Source organism: Arvicanthis niloticus, chromosome 8, assembly GCF_011762505.2.
Source record: "Arvicanthis niloticus isolate mArvNil1 chromosome 8, mArvNil1.pat.X, whole genome shotgun sequence".
Classification (NCBI taxonomy): domain Eukaryota; kingdom Metazoa; phylum Chordata; class Mammalia; order Rodentia; family Muridae; genus Arvicanthis; species Arvicanthis niloticus.
This window is the reverse complement of record NC_047665.1, coordinates 72,769,312-72,786,067: the sequence shown is the minus strand read 5'-3', so window position 1 is coordinate 72,786,067 and position 16,756 is coordinate 72,769,312. Positions and strand designations below refer to the sequence as shown.

Here is a 16,756-nt window from a genome sequence, read left to right as displayed (position 1 = left end):
GCCCTGCTCACAAAGTGGCTGGTCCTGAGGAAAATAAGGAGAAAGTCATTCTGGATGCCAGAAAAACCACATGCAGTGATAGAAACGGGTTGCTGCTTCAAGACTCTTTTGTCAAATAAAGATAGGCTAAGAATAGAAGTAATCATTTCCTCTTGCATTTCTGAATTGCAGAAAATTATATTTTGATCCTAAATTAGTATTTGTAGAAGTATTGAATAAATAAAACATTTTGGAGGAAAATAGTAACATTGTATGTTTGGAATTTTTATGAGTTTTACAGAGAGAGAGAGAGAGAAACGGAGAGAGAGACAGAGAGAGAGAGAGAGACAGAGAGAGAGAGAGAGAGAGAGAGAGAGAGAGAGAGAGATCGATCTTGAACTTTGGGGATGTTTTTCCCTAGACATTGGGTGGCTGGCGCCAGGTCTGTGCCAACCAAGCTCCCGCATTAACTTGGTGCCATGGGTTTTAATGAAGTAGGAGCCCCATGAAGAATGAGGCCTGCAGGACAGATGGATGACTGGACCACAACAGTGAAAAATACATATTTATGGGCTGCCACTGGCACAGGTTATTAATTTAGAGGACCTTAAGGGATTCTGCTTTTTTTTTTTTTTTTTCAGTTTTTCTTAAGTCGTCTTGTAGAATTATTTTTCAATTGTTAAATCATTTTCAAAAGGGTTTTCTCCCATGGCTTATGATGCTTGTTAAATTGTGACAATACTGGTGTGTATTCTTTGACAAATAGCTGTCATGATTTTTAAAGATTAAAGATGCAAGTTAAGCTAGTGGGTACGAAGTGAGCCACAAAATTGGGCAATGGGCACACACACACACACACACACACACACACAAAACAAAAACAAAAAACGAAAAACAAAAAACCATTGAAGGGTTTTGGATGAGTTGGAACAGTATTCTTCAACCCGGGGACTTAGTCCTCCTGGAAGCTTATTGGTGTGTAACACATTTCTCCAACAATCCTCAGTTTTGTACAGTCTACATTCAGCTTGCACTCAACAATAGCTACCACTTTCACTTCACTTTTAGAACAAAACAGCTTCAACCAAGTGTGGCCCAGTGGGACAGAAAGATGTGTACAGGAAACCGGACAAGAACCCTGGGGCAGTGCCATCCTGCTCTGTACATCAGTAGAGGGGGCCATCTCTATATCCAGCAGAGCCATCCTGGAAATATTTCTGGGAGTTGATGTCTTCAGGCCAGTGCATGATGGATCAACTCCTTTCTGGTGGTCATCATGGTCCCGGCCAAGCTGATCGAATCTGCATGTGTTGAGATGAAGGCGCTTTGACATTGTATAATGTGAGGACAAGAGGGTGCTGAAATGTCAGGGTTATATAGGAATGGGAAGCTGGGAAAAGGCAAGCTCATGAGCCTTAGACATTTAGAGTAGGGGGCAGAGTGAGAAAAGCTGGGAGGAGCCAGGGACTCTGAAATAGGTATTACAGGGAGAGCCTGGAAGCCAGCATGCACTTTGGATGCTAATAGCCACACAGATAGCCATTTGCTCTGAGTTTCTTTTGAACCCGACAGTCAAGTGGAATTCGGTAGGTTTAATTCAAGTGGCTGTCGTAGATGTTGGTGACAAGAACCATGATTTCATCTTTTTGTCCCACCAGAGTTGCCATCAGGACGCTACCCAGGATACAGGAGTGTCCTCTTCAGCAATGTTGATCTGAGAAGTGTTCCCTGGCCAGAAAGAATGGCCATAGTCATTGGGGATGTAGGAATTGTCAAACTGGTCAGCAGCCTTCGTAAGGTTCCTTAACAGTGCTGAGTTTGACCTTCAAAAGTCTCATTTTTGAGCAAATAGACACAACACGTCTGCATCCTTGGGAATCTTTACAACAAAGGAGAAACGTTTATTCTCTCCAGTCCTTAGACATAATGAAGATGATTTCCCAAGTACTAACACCATCATGTTATTATGACATCATTGAACTCAGGTCAGAGAGACGTGAAGACAATATAAAGGGAAATATTTACTTTCTTAAAATACAGCTTGGATTCCCTCTCCAATTTTGAGAAGGGATACTGTGAGGGAAAGGGAGACTCATTACAAATCTGAGGAGCCATGGCAAAGCACCCTTACACCTGCTGCAGATCAGGAAACCTCACATCCTCTCTTCCACTCAGACACATCTTTGTTCTCACAGTTCTTCTTCCAGCCTTGCCTGAGGAGAAGATAAAAATGGGGGCAGCGGAAGGAAGTGCACCAACCAAATGACTCTAGCTGTAACCTCCCAGGGGGTACTCTCCGGTAACCCAACTCTGACATCCAAAGTTGCCACTCTTCTGTCTCATTTATGCCTTCTGTCCTTCCACCATCACCCTGTTTTCTCCTAGTCACTGTTTGCCTCACCGACAAGCAAACTACTTTGGTAAGGATGGATCCCTGAGCTGACAGTTCTGACCTACCAAATGGACAGCCTGACCAGCAGTATTCATTAGACATACAGCTGAAAGAAGTGTGCTCACACATGGATCCTGCTCTGTCCTAGGCGAAGTTTCTGCCGAGTTCATTCACAGACTGGAACATTCCATGCTCACTGCTCTTTCTTATTGATCTCCACCAAATATTGCTGTAGTCTCATTGTCATGAATTCAGAGCAAAGCCTTTTCCCATACTTGTTTGTACTGTGTTCCTCTGGACCCCCACCTCTCTCATGGGATGAGTATCAACACACCCATGCCTCTTGTTTGGACCACTCTACAGATAGCAGTTTTTCATGTCCACGCAAGCCACGATGAGCAGACACAAGGTAGGTCTAACATCACTGCCTACGCACGCCAGCCCCGTCTCCCAAGGACACACTTACCAATAGTTCATCCCTTGTGTCTCTTTAACAATTTTCTTGGCACAGAGAATGGCATCTGTGAGGTCATCAGTGATCAAGGCTGTAAAGAAAGGAGATGTGAGGGTCAGCGGGGGCGTCAGCCATCTGGGGGTCCTTACACCAGAGCGTCCTTATGTCAGAGTCTCCCTCTGCTGTTTTCTGGAGGGACTTGGGAGATCTGTGACTTTCCCTACAGAAAAACATGAATTTCATCACCAACAATACATCTTTGGTTTTCAGGGCTGTCCTCACTGTGGCCTACCTGAGGAGGGAATGGTGGATACTACTTGCCTAGAAATGGTCTCCAAACCTCGCTGATGTAAACATGAGAGAAAAAGTCAAACATCAAACAAACAAAAAAGAAAAACCATGTTGAGGTTTGGTCTTTTGTTATCTATTGTAGTGCTGAGTGTGGGCCCCCAAGACCTGGTTGTCCCAGAGATGAGAGAGCACACCTTGGCCCCAGGTTATTTCTGATTGGCAAAGAAGGATGCCAACAGCCAATAGCTGGGCAGAAGAGTTATAGGTGGCATCTAGGCTTCCTGGGCTTAGTGCCCTGAGAGGGACCACAGGGAAAATAATGTGCAGCAGGAGGAAAAAGAAGCCACCATGGGTTAAGAGTTATAAAAATGTGTCCCTGAGGGCTGGCCAATTGGAGTTTAAGTGCAGAACAGATGAAACACAGTAAATAGTAATAACTGGTGTTATCAATAGGAAAGGCGATAGTAACGGCATAGAGGCCAGGTATCTGCCCAGCTCTTGCTCTGTTTAAAGCTTATTGTAAACATAAAGGCTCTGTGTGTGTGTGTGTGTGTGTGTGTGTGTGTGTGTGTGTGTGTGTGTGTGTGTATGTGTTTGTGTGTGTTTTTAATCTGGGAACTAAATGATCAAAGGCAGGGTAGAAACCCCAGGTCAGGATTAAAAAGTTTCTACAACAGAAAAGTCTAATATTCGTACTCTCTCATCTCTGGGACAACTAGATCTTGGGGGCCCACACTTAGCACTACAAAAGATAGCAAAAGACCAAACCTCAACACTTTTCTTTTTGTTGTTTTCTTCTTTGTTTGTTTAATGTTTGACTTTTTCTCTCATGTTTACATCAAGGAGGTTTGGAACCCATAGCAAGGTGGGTTCTCCAGGTACAGATTTGAGGAAAGAATGGTGATTGCAGGGGGTGCAGGGGGGAGAGGGGGCAGAGGAGATGAGGGGGCAGGGGGACACAAGGGGGCAGAGGGGTGGGAGGGAGTGGGGGGTTGTTGATCATAGTACAAATGTCCAGATGCAAAATGCAAGGGTTCTGGAGAGCCAGGTCACAGCATAATGATTATGTAGTTTATACCATACACCATACACCATACATCACACACACACACACCACCTCCCCCACCCACAATACACTCTCAGTCAACATATGCACCACATACTCCATACACACACATATACACACCATATACAAACCATTCCTGTACCACACCCCTATTCATATCATATATATCACACACATACACATACCCAGTAACCATGGATGTGCCTCTAGTATGATTGTAGAAATCACTTCATATTATATATAGATATGAAAACACAACATTGTATACATTCTTTAGAGAGAGATTTTGTGAATTATACTTAAATTAAGGCTGGAAAAGATAACACAGTAAATTTAACACTAAATACATGTGAGACCTCAGCTTCTCAGTTGTCTTAGATTTCAGGTGCTTTGCCATCTGGTGGATTCCCCATCCTGTGGCACACAAGGTCCCATCTTTACACAAAGACTATAGGATGGCTTTAGAAAAAAGATTGTGAACTTGCCAGTGTCTTAATGAGGCTTAGCTCAGCTGTTGCCATCCATGCTTTGACACCATTGCTGTACAGCCTAACATTTTACAATAGAAATGCATTATTCTGTCAGAAAAAAAAAAATAACCAGAAGTAAGAAACATTGGCTTAAAATGTCACATTTTAATAAAACATCATAATAAGGCGTTGTTTGTAAATTTACTAGAAGTGGATTTTTTTTTTCTGCAGTGTGCTGGCTTAGTTTTAATAATATTACTTTTCTTAGAAGATTATGGTTGTGACATTTTCTTCAAGCAGATTTATTCAAAATGTGGCTTATTTTGATTTAAAACAAACTACCATTTAACAAGGAAAAAAAAAAAAAAAAAAAAACCCTGAGACTGGAATGATCTGGAGGCAGGAGCAGCTGAAGCAGGGTGTACAGACCATTGCTTTCAGTTTACTGTCACCAAAAGAAGCAGAGCTTTCCAGCTTGTAAGTCTTGTTTCTAGAAACACACATATCTCCAACAGCTATTCATTGCCTTCAGTTAATTCAGTTAACATAACATTTACTGTGTCAGGCACACAGTAAGAATCTGTATGAAAATACCAATTAATACTCAGAACATTCGTTTTAGTGGGTATCATCATAGTCTCTATAAACTGAGCCCATGTGGCCTTGATGATGTCCCAAGAGGTTGGGAAGGGAACATTACACACTGTGGGGAAGAACCTGCCACGTTCCATTCTTCTGTGTAGGAGTACATCCTATGTATGTGTCTTAAGACAAGAGTTGATCTTGAAAGGCAGTTTGAGCCCTGAGCAGGGCTCACTCACAGCAGGATCAGGTGATTTGGATTAGAGAAGAAGGCGACATGGGGGAAGTTGTTTGTCAGCTTGGCTAGAGAGTTTCAAAAGCGCTACTTAGAGCTGAGTGTGATGGCACATGCCTGTGATTCTAGCTACAGGCAATTACAGGCAAGAAGGTTTTGAGTTCAAGGCCAGCCCCAGCTATAATTATGAGCCCAGTCTGGATGACAGAAAACCAATATTATTTATAAACTAAATAAATAAAAAATAAAATAAAATAGAGTCTCTTGGAAATGACTGGACTAATTTAGTGTTTAGGAAGCCTGGGGCTGAGAAATAAGGAACCAGATACAGAGCAAAGCATCTGAAAGAGAGAAATCACCACATAGGGGCAGCAGAGGGGCAGAAATTGGGAGAAGCAGCAGGCTTTTAGAAAGATTCATGCCAATAATTGTTTCTGCTCAATTTACTCTAAATAGACAATTCTGTCTAGCCAAACAAGAATAGGAACAGTTCTTCAGGAAGCGTATGTAGAGGGATCGTTTACTCTACATTCTACAACAGAAAACTGCAGCAGTTGGTACTCAGAGAATTGCTTGCTTCCAGTTAGAGCATGTTCAAGTACCCAGGCCTCCTCCTGCCTCCCAAATAATCACACCAGGGTCCTGGTTTACATCTCTTTCTCTTCTCTGAAGTAACAATGACCAACTTAGATGCTAATCCAATGAAGACTAAGATCAGCACACATGGTATACACTCTATGGAGACACCAGCAATCACTTTCTTTCCCGTAGCCATCTCTCATTAGCAAAGCCTATGTTTTGAAAGAAAATAAAGATTGCCTTATATGAGAAAAGTCATAAATGATATGCTTATTTGTGCATGCAGTATACACATATATGCATGTATATATATTTGTGTTTGTGTTTACTTTATATATGTAAATATTTACTTAGTCCATCTTCTGGTGCGCTAACAAAATGAATGCCAAGGACTAGATATTTTATAAATAAATTTAGTTTAGAGCATGTTGCTGGGGTCTGCTGGCTGAGAGGACATGAGAGGACCTGACCTGGAAGACAGAGCATGCATGCTCACTCAGGCCTTCCTACCTGTCCTATACAATCACTAATGCCAAGATAGAGTCCTGATCCTTCCACCCTCATTTAACCTAAACTGCTTTCTAAATACCCCACTTCCAATACCAGTCACATGAATTTCAAGGTTGATTCTAAAATATAGACAGGGAGGGGGAATGCAGTTAAATGACAGCAAGTACTTAAAAATAGTTCTGTCTGAGTAGTTTGAAGAAGGGTGGGATTTTTAGAAATAGAGTTTTGAAATGAAAGACAGTGTATAATTTCTGAAGTGGCATGAAATATATATATATATATATATATATATATATATATATATATATATATCTTGTGAAGATACCCAATGCCAGTCTATAGTGTACATGCATGTAATGCCATGTATTTTGTGCAGATACCTAATGTCAACTGGTTTATAGGGTTTCACAACAATGTGGCTACTTCTATATAGTACAAACAGAAAAACATTCTTCCTAATTACTGCTTTCCTGCCCAAGGCTGAGGTAGAGCAGTCACTGAAAGCTGATTTAAGGTGTAAAGCCAGCATCCTGTTTTCTATTTTAAAGCCAGCTCTAGGAGCCTGCATTTGCTGAGCAAGCCCTCTAGCACTAGGCCACAACCCCAGTCCCCATCTTATGGTGATGTGGAGACAAATAGGAACATTCTTTAGTACTAAGCACCAGCCACCCAGACTTTAGCTCCCGACACTAGGATTGGCTTGCGTTTCCTGAGACATCCTCAATTGACACTGAACAGTAATAAGTGAATAAAGTGCAAATCAAGCCGAGCACATCTGTGGGAGCAGGAACAATTTTCCTTCCTGCTGCCAAGAGCTGAAAACAGGAAAAACCCTGGACACCTGATGGTACAAAATCTTTAAGAGATAAAATGGAGGTTTGGAGCCCCATAGTTGCCAGGACATTTTGCTCAGAGAAGACTAGGTCAGTGAAAACTGAGATATCAGAATTCCTGGAGCAAGAACTTGTGGAGAGTGTCTGAGAGGCAACCGGCTTACACCTCAATCTAGGTGAGCTAAGGGTCTGGCTCCCTGGACCAGGGAGGAACAAATGCCCTGGAGCTGGACACCTACAGGGCTCAGCAGGTTGGGAGACTTACCTATTTTGGCTACTCAGGAGGAAGAGACCTCAGTGACCATCAAGGGCACCAAGAAAGTCATGTTTTGATAGAGGATGAACTAGCCGCACATAACATAGTTTAGAACTGTAATGGAATTTAAAGGTGAACTCAGTTACTTGTCAAAATTCAATTCTCCTGACAGGAACAACAAACCAGACACTCACTAAGGTGCTATTTAAACAAACTGTCTAGTAGCCAAGAAAATCCATTATGTGTACAAGGAGGTGCCAATACATAACTCATAATAAAGATAAAAATCATCAATGGAAAGAGAAAAATGTGGTATAAGATGGAGTCTAAAAGAATTTCCTACCAAGAGAGAAAAGGAGGTATGGGACTGGGTTTAATAGACGAAACACTTCAGGAAAAATAAAAAGATCAGAGATTTTGAACACCGAATTTGATGAATCAATGGGAATTGCTAAAATAGACCCCAGAAAATGAAGAACTTGGTAAGTGAAGAGAGAACATTGAGTGCATAAGGCCTGTCTAAGTCAGAATCTAGAAGGAGAAGCATGCTGAAGAACTGAAAATTTTCCTTGTCATCTAGAATTGCATATATAGAGAGAGACATAATATTTTCTACACATATTTTCAGTTTTGAGGCATGTTATTCCTGTATGTGTTCTATGTGCCCTTTATTTATACACAAAATTTCTCAAGAATGAAGATGAATTAGAATCACTTTCAGACAGAGAAAGCTGGCCGGGCTGGTTAGGAGCCTCCACCACCGGAAGAGAAACAGTTGAAGGGATCGGTTGAGAATGCATGACCCTTAGCCTGCTGCCCAGAGGACGCTGTCCAGGGGATGAAGAGTGCTGAAGGCGGGCATGTGCGCCACCCAGAGAAAGCTGCCTCCTCATTATAACGTGGCCTGCCAGCTAACTAACTACTTAAAGTGAAAAATAATGAAATTCATAATGAGGTGCACAGATGGCTAAGGTGAAAGACACGGGCACACAGCCCTGAGACACAACGCTAGAAAGCAGGGATCCCACTTAAGCTACAGATAACTACTAAAAATAAAATAGGCCGTGGGTGCCAAAACAACCATCACAAAAACTAAAAAGATATTTAGTTAATTCAAAAGGTAACAGGAGACATGGATCACAGAACAAGGGGCGAACCAGACAACAAGTAGCAAGGGGTCTAAGTCAGGGTCCGGCAAGCATCAGACATCATGCTGTGTGTATGTGTGCATGCGTGTATGTGTTCATGTGTGTACACATGTACATATATACATACATGCCTGTGCTGCACGGAAGTTGACATCAGGGGTCTTCTGTCACTTATTTTTTGAGAACTTTTTTTTTTTTCTTATTGAAACTGTCACCCACTGATTGCCTAGACTGATGGCCATACAAGGTCCCAGGATCCTCTTTTCTTCCCTGAGATCATACCCATTGTGCCAGGGTTTTTATGTTGGTTGTGGGGATCCGAATTCAGACGTTCGTATTGCATAGCAAGCGCTTGGCTGACTAATTCCATGCTGCCCCGCACTCTCTTGTTTTTAAATAAAGTCTTATTGGGGAAACAGCCATGCCTAGTCATTTACATATTTTTCGTGGCTGTTTTCACACTACATCATGGTTTAGTAACTGCAACTGAAACCATATGGCCCAAAAAGCCTAAATAAAATATTTACTGTGTGCCCTTCAGGAAAGCAGTTACTAACCTCGGTCTTGTCAATACAAAGCAGTGATTGCCAGAAAGGACAGAAAAGCTATAGAATCTCTCTCTTTTAGCACCAGAACATAGATGAATTAAAAGTAAAAGGATAGAGGGAAAGTGGCCATGCGGACACTTCCCAGACGAAGCTGGGGCTACTATCAGGCTATTCTCCTGTGTCTGCGTAAAAGATGGTACCCTGGTTAAGGGGAGGCACATACTCTAGTGAGAGCAGGACTAGCCTATTGAGAAGACCTCCATCATCAATAAGCATGTACCTATTAACAGAGCTTCAGAAACTCATATATTAGAAAGAAGAAACAAAACTACAAGAGCCGATAATTTAAGAATATCTTACTCACTCTTAACAGAACTAAGACAAGACAGAAGAGTTAGCCATTTGTAACTACAGAGCACCCAAGCTTTTTTTAAATGCTTGTTTGCCATGGAGACAAACTGTGCTTGAGAGCAAAGATCAATTGTTAAGGCTGTAAATCCTATATTCCCTAGGCCATACTGAGGATTGCGTTGGCTTTTCTCCTTTGCTGAGTTCCTGGTTACTGGATTCATGCTGCCTTTATTTTCCTGATTTGTGTGTTGGGCCACATCATGTGAGGGTATGTCTTAGTATTTTCAATTGTTAATTCTGTGCCCACAAAGAGCTAAATGCTGGCAGGATCCTGGTATTGTTATTTCTGTGGCCCATCTCCAGCACCATATTTAAAAACACGCATCTTTCCTCACTAGACTAGAGGCAATTTAGAATTGTATCTGGTTGGTTGTAATAAAGACCTGATGGCTAATAGCTAGACAGAAAGTGGAGGGCAGAACTTTTGAGAGAGGGAGGGATGCTGGGAGAAGAAATGAGACATGGGAGATTTGCCAGTGGACACAGCGGTGAATAATCAGACCAGAGCAGATTAGAGAGGTAGAACTAGCCACATGGCAGGACACAGTGCCAGGATTGGTTGCGTTAAGCTAGACAGCTGAGAAACTGCCCTGGCTAAAAGGCCTAAGCTTTAAAATATTAAACTGCTTCTGTGTCACTATTTATACCACTGGTGGGTCTGAGAAAGTCCTGCTATGTTTGTGTCTTTGCTTTTCTTGCTTTCATTTATCCTCCTGGTGAAAAACTTCCTCTAAAAGTTGTTGTGGACAGCACTGGTGCTGTTTGTACTCTGATGCTAATTCAGCTTCTCCAAGAGGACTTCCTGGGGTGAGGAGTCAATCCTGTACTCAGGACTTCATGTTACCCTTCTAATGAATAAAGAAACCAATCACTGGGTGAGTAGGTGGGACTTCCAGGTCAGAGAGAGGAAGAGAAGCGGCAGAAGAAAGAAACGTTTTTTGTTTGTTTGTTTTTTTGTTTTTGTTTTGTTTTGTTTTGACAGGGACAGTGGGAGGACAAGATGTGCTACAAGTGACTCCTGGTCACTTTAATATAGCTTACAAGATTAGGAATTTTGAAGCATGGGGTTGGCATGGTAGTGACCTGCCAGTGGGAACTTATCGAGCTGGGTGGAGAGATTTTGGAGCTCGGAGTCAGAGTCTCCATGAGATGAGAACAGGCCGGCCATGCCCGCCGGTGACTGGCCAGCCAGCCCACCGGGGTCTGCCAGGGTAGAGTGAATTGCATTTTAAAAATATTTCCTGCAACAAAGAGTGTTTTGAAAAAATTATATGGAGGCCATGCTGGAATCTTCCTTCATTTCTATATTCACCATGCTCTGTAAACCGATAAGCAGAGCCACAGAGAAGCCACCAATGGACTTCCATGTCCTCTGACTTCCCATGGTTTAAGTCAGGGAGAAAAGCAGTAAGTAGGGGAGGAGGGAGGATGGTGAGTCTGAGATTATTTCCCTCTAGATTTTTCTCTAGGTCACTTGACATAGCTCTGTCCCCAAAGAAGTGTCATGTTTCCTCCACAGATTCTTCAGTGAGAAACTGGTCACGGCTGCCCTGTGTTATGCATGCTGCTGGAGAAGAGTAATCTGAACCTCATTTTGTAATCTATAATAATGACCACCCTGACAAGAAATGCTCACCAGTGAAATAGGGGAATGAATGTTGTGGAAAACCCAACCACTTTCTGATAGGATCTAAAGCCTGCTCCATAGATGAAACCCATACCTGGCACTGTTGACATGGCTGAGAATGTATGATTGGATATGTCATTGGCCCTAGGGAGAACTCAACACTATTATTGTGCCAAATGGACACAGTATGAAAATGCTAAACCTAAAGGCTTGTTGCTATACTCAGAGATCACAATATCACTTGGCCCTCATCAGAGAAGCTTTCTTTTGAAGCAGATGGCAATTTATATCGGGACCCTCAACTGGTGAACAAGAATAGATGAGAAACTATCGTGCTCAGTCCCCAGTGGGATATCCATACCTCTCCCTGAAAGTCTTGGCATATTTACAGAAGAAGGGTCAGAAGGTCTGAAAGAGCCAGAGGTGATGAATAACTTCAAGGGGACCCTTTTCCAGACACAACAGGACAGACACATATGGACTACTTATAGAGGTTGTGACAGCATACATAAGCCTGTTCAAGCTCAAGTCAGAAAGAATTCCAGCATGGAAGGTGGAGGTGGGCACGGATGTCACTATGAGCTGAGCAATTACTGGCATTTGATATCTGCTAGGAGAGTCCATTTTCTTTAATGGTGTGACTTCTGGTAGGTCAACCATACTCTAGACCCTGCTTCTCAGACTAGTTGGTCAACATATACTAGACTCATTGAGAAGAGAGAGAGAGAGAGAGAGAGAGAGAGAGAGAGAGAAGAACAGAGGGAGAGGGTTGAGGGGTTGAGTATGCACGGAAGGGCGGTTGAAGGATGGAGTTGGGGTACAGGGAGTACTATGATCAAAATAAACTATGGTATTGTCAAAGAATTAATAAAATCATCATTTTTTTCAGTAATTATAAACTTACCACCACTGAGGACTCACTCTCACTACAGTCACCACAGTGATGCTTAGGTGGTGTCCCCTTCTTGAAAACCACTCCTTAGTCCAGCCACCACTCACCCCTCAAACAACAGTTTCCAGCCTTTCCTGACATGTTTGCTATGGTTCTTTAGTTTCCTTTTCTTCCCCATAAGAAGAATATCTCAGTATTACCCTGCCCCTAAACATTTCCATGTGTAGTTCTTTGTTTTTGCTATTTTCTTTGCCTAGAATAATTCTTGTCTCTGGATTCTCAAATCCTGTATGTCTTCCACATCCCAGGTTAGAGGTTTTCATAAAACCTTTCTTTCTTTCTTTCTTTCTTTCTTTCTTTCTTTTTTTTTTTTTTTTTTTTTTTTTTTTTTTTTTTTTTTTTTTTTTTTTTTTTTTGATAGAACTAGGAACTAACCTTAGGGTTTCCAACATGCTAGGCTAGTACTATATAACAGACTCCCAGCCCTGGAATTTCTTAAAATATCACTTTTCTCTGGAGCCCATCAATCGATGCCTGTCCTGCCCAGCCACTGACTTAGCTTTCATATGAGCACACACTTTCTTATTCACTGGTAAGGCTTGGTGAAGCAGAACATGCCTGTTATGTTTTATCACTTTCTGATTTCCATATTGGCCATACATATGTCCCTTAATAACAGAAGCGAAGGAGCAGGAAGTGAATCCTAGTTGAATTTCTACTCTTTAAGAAATGGAAATTGAGCCCATTTGTCTTAATCCACTCAAGGAAACAGTCCCGTGCTCAAAGAAGATCAATTCTAGTATGCCCTTGACAAAGAATGCTTTCTGTTTCTGCTGAAAACTGGAATGTTTCAATCCACGAAAAGACCTAGGTCAATCCTTCAGTCCTGTCTTCATAGAGAGCTTACTAAAACCCACCCTCGCAGGAATTTGTGCACATACACCACAGAAAAAGCTATCCTGGAGCAGACTTCCTTGTGAATATGACCTCTGAGTTTTAAGACAGATACAGGTGTCTGTCTTTTGATCTACATTCTTATCTTTGCACCTGAAGCTTGTCAGAATCTGGGAAATCAGAAACAGTACCTGAGCAGGCAACATGGCAGTGATTCTTCTGATGCTTTTTTGCATTTCTGCACCATGTGAAGCTGTTTATCTGGAAAATGCCATAGTCAGTGCTCCCATCCTCCAGGACATTCTCAGCTGTAGTGTTGTAGTGGCTCTCATAGTATGCCATGCAGAGCCCTACATGGGGAAAAGAAGAACTTTGTCTCAGCCTGCTCTATGAGGCGAAGCTATTTATACATGCTATCCAGTGGCTTCCTCCCAGCAGACCTTGGGGCAGGATGCACAAATGAGAAATATCGTCAGGATACAGAGATGTGTACAGGAGCAGGGTGCCACACCAGAACCTGCACAGTAGCCAGTAGCTGAGACTCATCAGGAGGAGGAAGCCTAGCCTACTCCACACACTGGGATGGGTGGCATCGTTCTTCTTTTCTCTCCCTGGGGTCATGAGCACAGGTCTGTAGCAATGACAAACCAAGGGCTATGGGAAGATGAGGAATGGGTCAGAGTGTGCAGTTTGGGAGAACATAGGAAAAGCTAGCAGCCATCTCTGGTAGGGGTAGAGTTGGTCAAGCTGGAGACCGCCAGGTGGAAACACAGAGGGGACCTACAGCACCTCAGAGCAGACACCAACTCTCAAAAGTGCATTGAGGCTGGAGGCTTGGGAGGAATCTCACAGTTTCCAAGGGTAAATCCCCCGTAATTGTCCAGGCCAGCCTTTGCAAAGATTTTTGCCAGTTTACATCGAGTGTAGATTTTGGATTCTGCGACTATGCTGAAGCTGATAATTAGGGCGAAGACACCAACAGCCTTCATCCCGAAGCCCCGTTGGAAGCAGAGCCTGCCAAAGATCAGGAGAGCAGTCAGACATTGATTCACCCCCCAGAGCGCCAGTCATAAGTAAGAATTTCAAAAATATAGTAATCTTGGTTGTGGGCATCCCTGCCTTAGGACTTTCTGATTGTGGGCTCCCTGACCTGAGTAGTTCCTGTCCATTTTCAGACATTCTGAACCTCCATCAGGGAAAAAGAAGAAAACCACTCAGACATAGTACACAGGGCAGGAATAAGACTATAGGCCCTTGCTACTGAGTCTGTAGAGTCAAACAGAAATGAACCCTCCCTCGCTGACATCCAGAGGGAAATCATGGTATTTCCAGATTTTCACCTTAACTCTCTCTATTGAAGAAAAAAGAAGAACATGTGGAGGGAGATGGTCCCTACATATGCATTCAGAATGATCATATTGCAACCAGAGATGAGACATAGGAGGGCCTATGGAGACATAGAACGCCTGGTTTGGTGAAAGGTCTATTTTCTCTTATTCTCTTAGTTTGATGCTTTTCCAGATGGAGGGGTGTTGCTTCAGACATATCAGTTTCTTATCTGACACTGTAAATGGATGGATTTTGTTTGTTTGGTTGGTTGGTTGATTTTTGAGGGGTTACCTCAGTATTACTCCAGTTGAGGCATGCTTGGCTTGGTAAATTAAAGTGGAGAGCGGACAGTGGGTCACATGAGTGGGAAATGTTGGGAGATGAGGAACAGGGACAACAAAGGAACCTGAGATAACAGGTTATGTAAAGGGGGCGGTGAAGCGAGATTTGCCCTTCTTGCTGGTAACTGGCTTCCAACAAGATCTCCCATATGAGTAATACCTTCTTCAAACAGCACTGCTTTGATGGACTGAGGCTGGTGTGAGGTTTTTGATACCTACTTGGGACAGTGACTCAAGGTTTGTTCAGTTTTTGTCTATTGTTGTTTTCTGCACCTATGCAGAACTATGCTGCTAGTTATTCCCATAGAGCTAGATTCCCCAGTTGAGAGGTAAGATTGAAAACCAGGCTCTGTGTGCAAGCATGGACTGGTAGAGAACCACAGAGGGGCTTTCAGTTTCTAAGCAGTGGAGCAACTAGGTGCTGGTGAAGAATAAGGCTTGCAAACCAGATGTAGTTTTCCAAGTAAGGTTTTACTGGAACCCTGGTCTGCCCATATGGTGATATATTGTGCATGACTGTTTCCACAGTGCATTGTCAGGCCCAAGAAACCATGCCAGAGTGTGGAGGGCACCAGCTCTACAATACTATCTGTTTCTTCATAGGAAATGTGTTGGTCTGTGGCTTTACATCAGGTACAGAAAGGCAGATAAATGATGTGCCAGATGCAGAGCCTACAAAATGAGTCAGGTTTCATCCATTGCATCAGAGTCTGCTTGGAGACAGATCAAGACAAGAGCCACAGCAATGGCAGCCCCAAGCATACTGTTTGGCGATGCTGAAGGCTTGCCCTTGCTGGGCTGGTCAAACAGCTGAGGCTCTGCTCTTATAGAGAAGGCAGATTCCCAGGGCTGGCGGTAGACATTTTCTTAGGTGATCGGTGGGAGGAAATTGGTTCTACTTACTCAGTTAATGAGGGGTAGTTCCCAGGACCTTTCTGAATTCCTTGAAGCCATTTCTGATTCTCACAAGGCACAAGTGATCCTTCAGGACTTCTCCCTAGAGCCTTGGCAAAGAAAGAATTCTTATGTCCTTTGTTTCCAGCTGCCTGGAGGTTCTAGAACCCCGAAGTTCTGAACAGTCTTGTCGGTTGTCTGATCCATTAGACAGCTTGGCCAGGGTCTCTCTTGCAAGTGAGATCACCTCTCTAAAGTTTAGAACTTCATTCCAACCCCCATAACTAAGTGGACATGAATCTTAAATTCCAAGTACAGGTTCCTACACTTCCATGCTTTACCAACTATCAATATATATCTATATCTACCTCTATTTCTATCTCTATCTCTATTTCCATCTCTATTTCTATCTCTATATCATCTATCTATTTCTCTATATGTATATCATGTTTCAAAAGATAGAGGTTAAATTGACATTGAAAACTTTAACAACATAAAATGTATTTGCTTTAAGCAAACTGCTATTAATAAGACCAGGATAATTCAAGTAGAACTTAATAGCATCCAAAAATCAGGAATAAAAGTTACAAAAGTGCAAAGAACTCCCAGGCCTAATAAAATACTTGTAATGTGGTTAACATCCGTGGTCGTTTGAATATGATTGGCCAGGCAGAGGTCTTGTTGGAGCAAGTGTGGCCTTGTTGGAGAAAGTATGTCACTGTGGGAGTGGGCTTTGAGACCCTTTTCCTAGCTGCCTAGAAGACAGTCTTCTAGTTACCTTCAGATGAAGACGTAGAATTCTCAGCTTCCTCTCAGTACCATGTCTGCCTGCATGCTGACATGCTTCCGGCTATGATACTAGACTAAACCTCTGAATTTGTAAACCAGCCCCAATTAAATGTTTGCTTTTATAAGAGTTGCCTTGGTCATGGTGTCTCTTCACAGCAATGAAAATGCTGACTAAAACAGAAGATGATACTAGGAGTTGGATATTGCTGTGATCGGCCTGCCCATGCTTTAGTTTG

The 16,756-nt window shown here is 42.6% G+C and overlaps 1 protein-coding gene across 1 annotated transcript; it reads right to left on the bottom strand.

Annotated features, from left to right (window-relative positions):
* Positions 1–1,980: 1,980 nt before the first annotated feature.
* Positions 1,981–15,837, bottom strand: LOC117714242 (lysozyme-like protein 1). Its single transcript, XM_034510934.2, has 5 exons — positions 15,741–15,837; positions 14,018–14,181; positions 13,359–13,517; positions 2,838–2,916; positions 1,981–2,192 (listed from the first exon to the last, which is right to left on the bottom strand). Exons 2-5 carry the CDS (start codon positions 14,154–14,156, stop codon positions 2,123–2,125), a joined length of 447 nt encoding a protein of 148 aa, XP_034366825.1. The 5' UTR covers positions 14,157–14,181; positions 15,741–15,837; the 3' UTR covers positions 1,981–2,122.
* Positions 15,838–16,756: the final 919 nt, after the last annotated feature.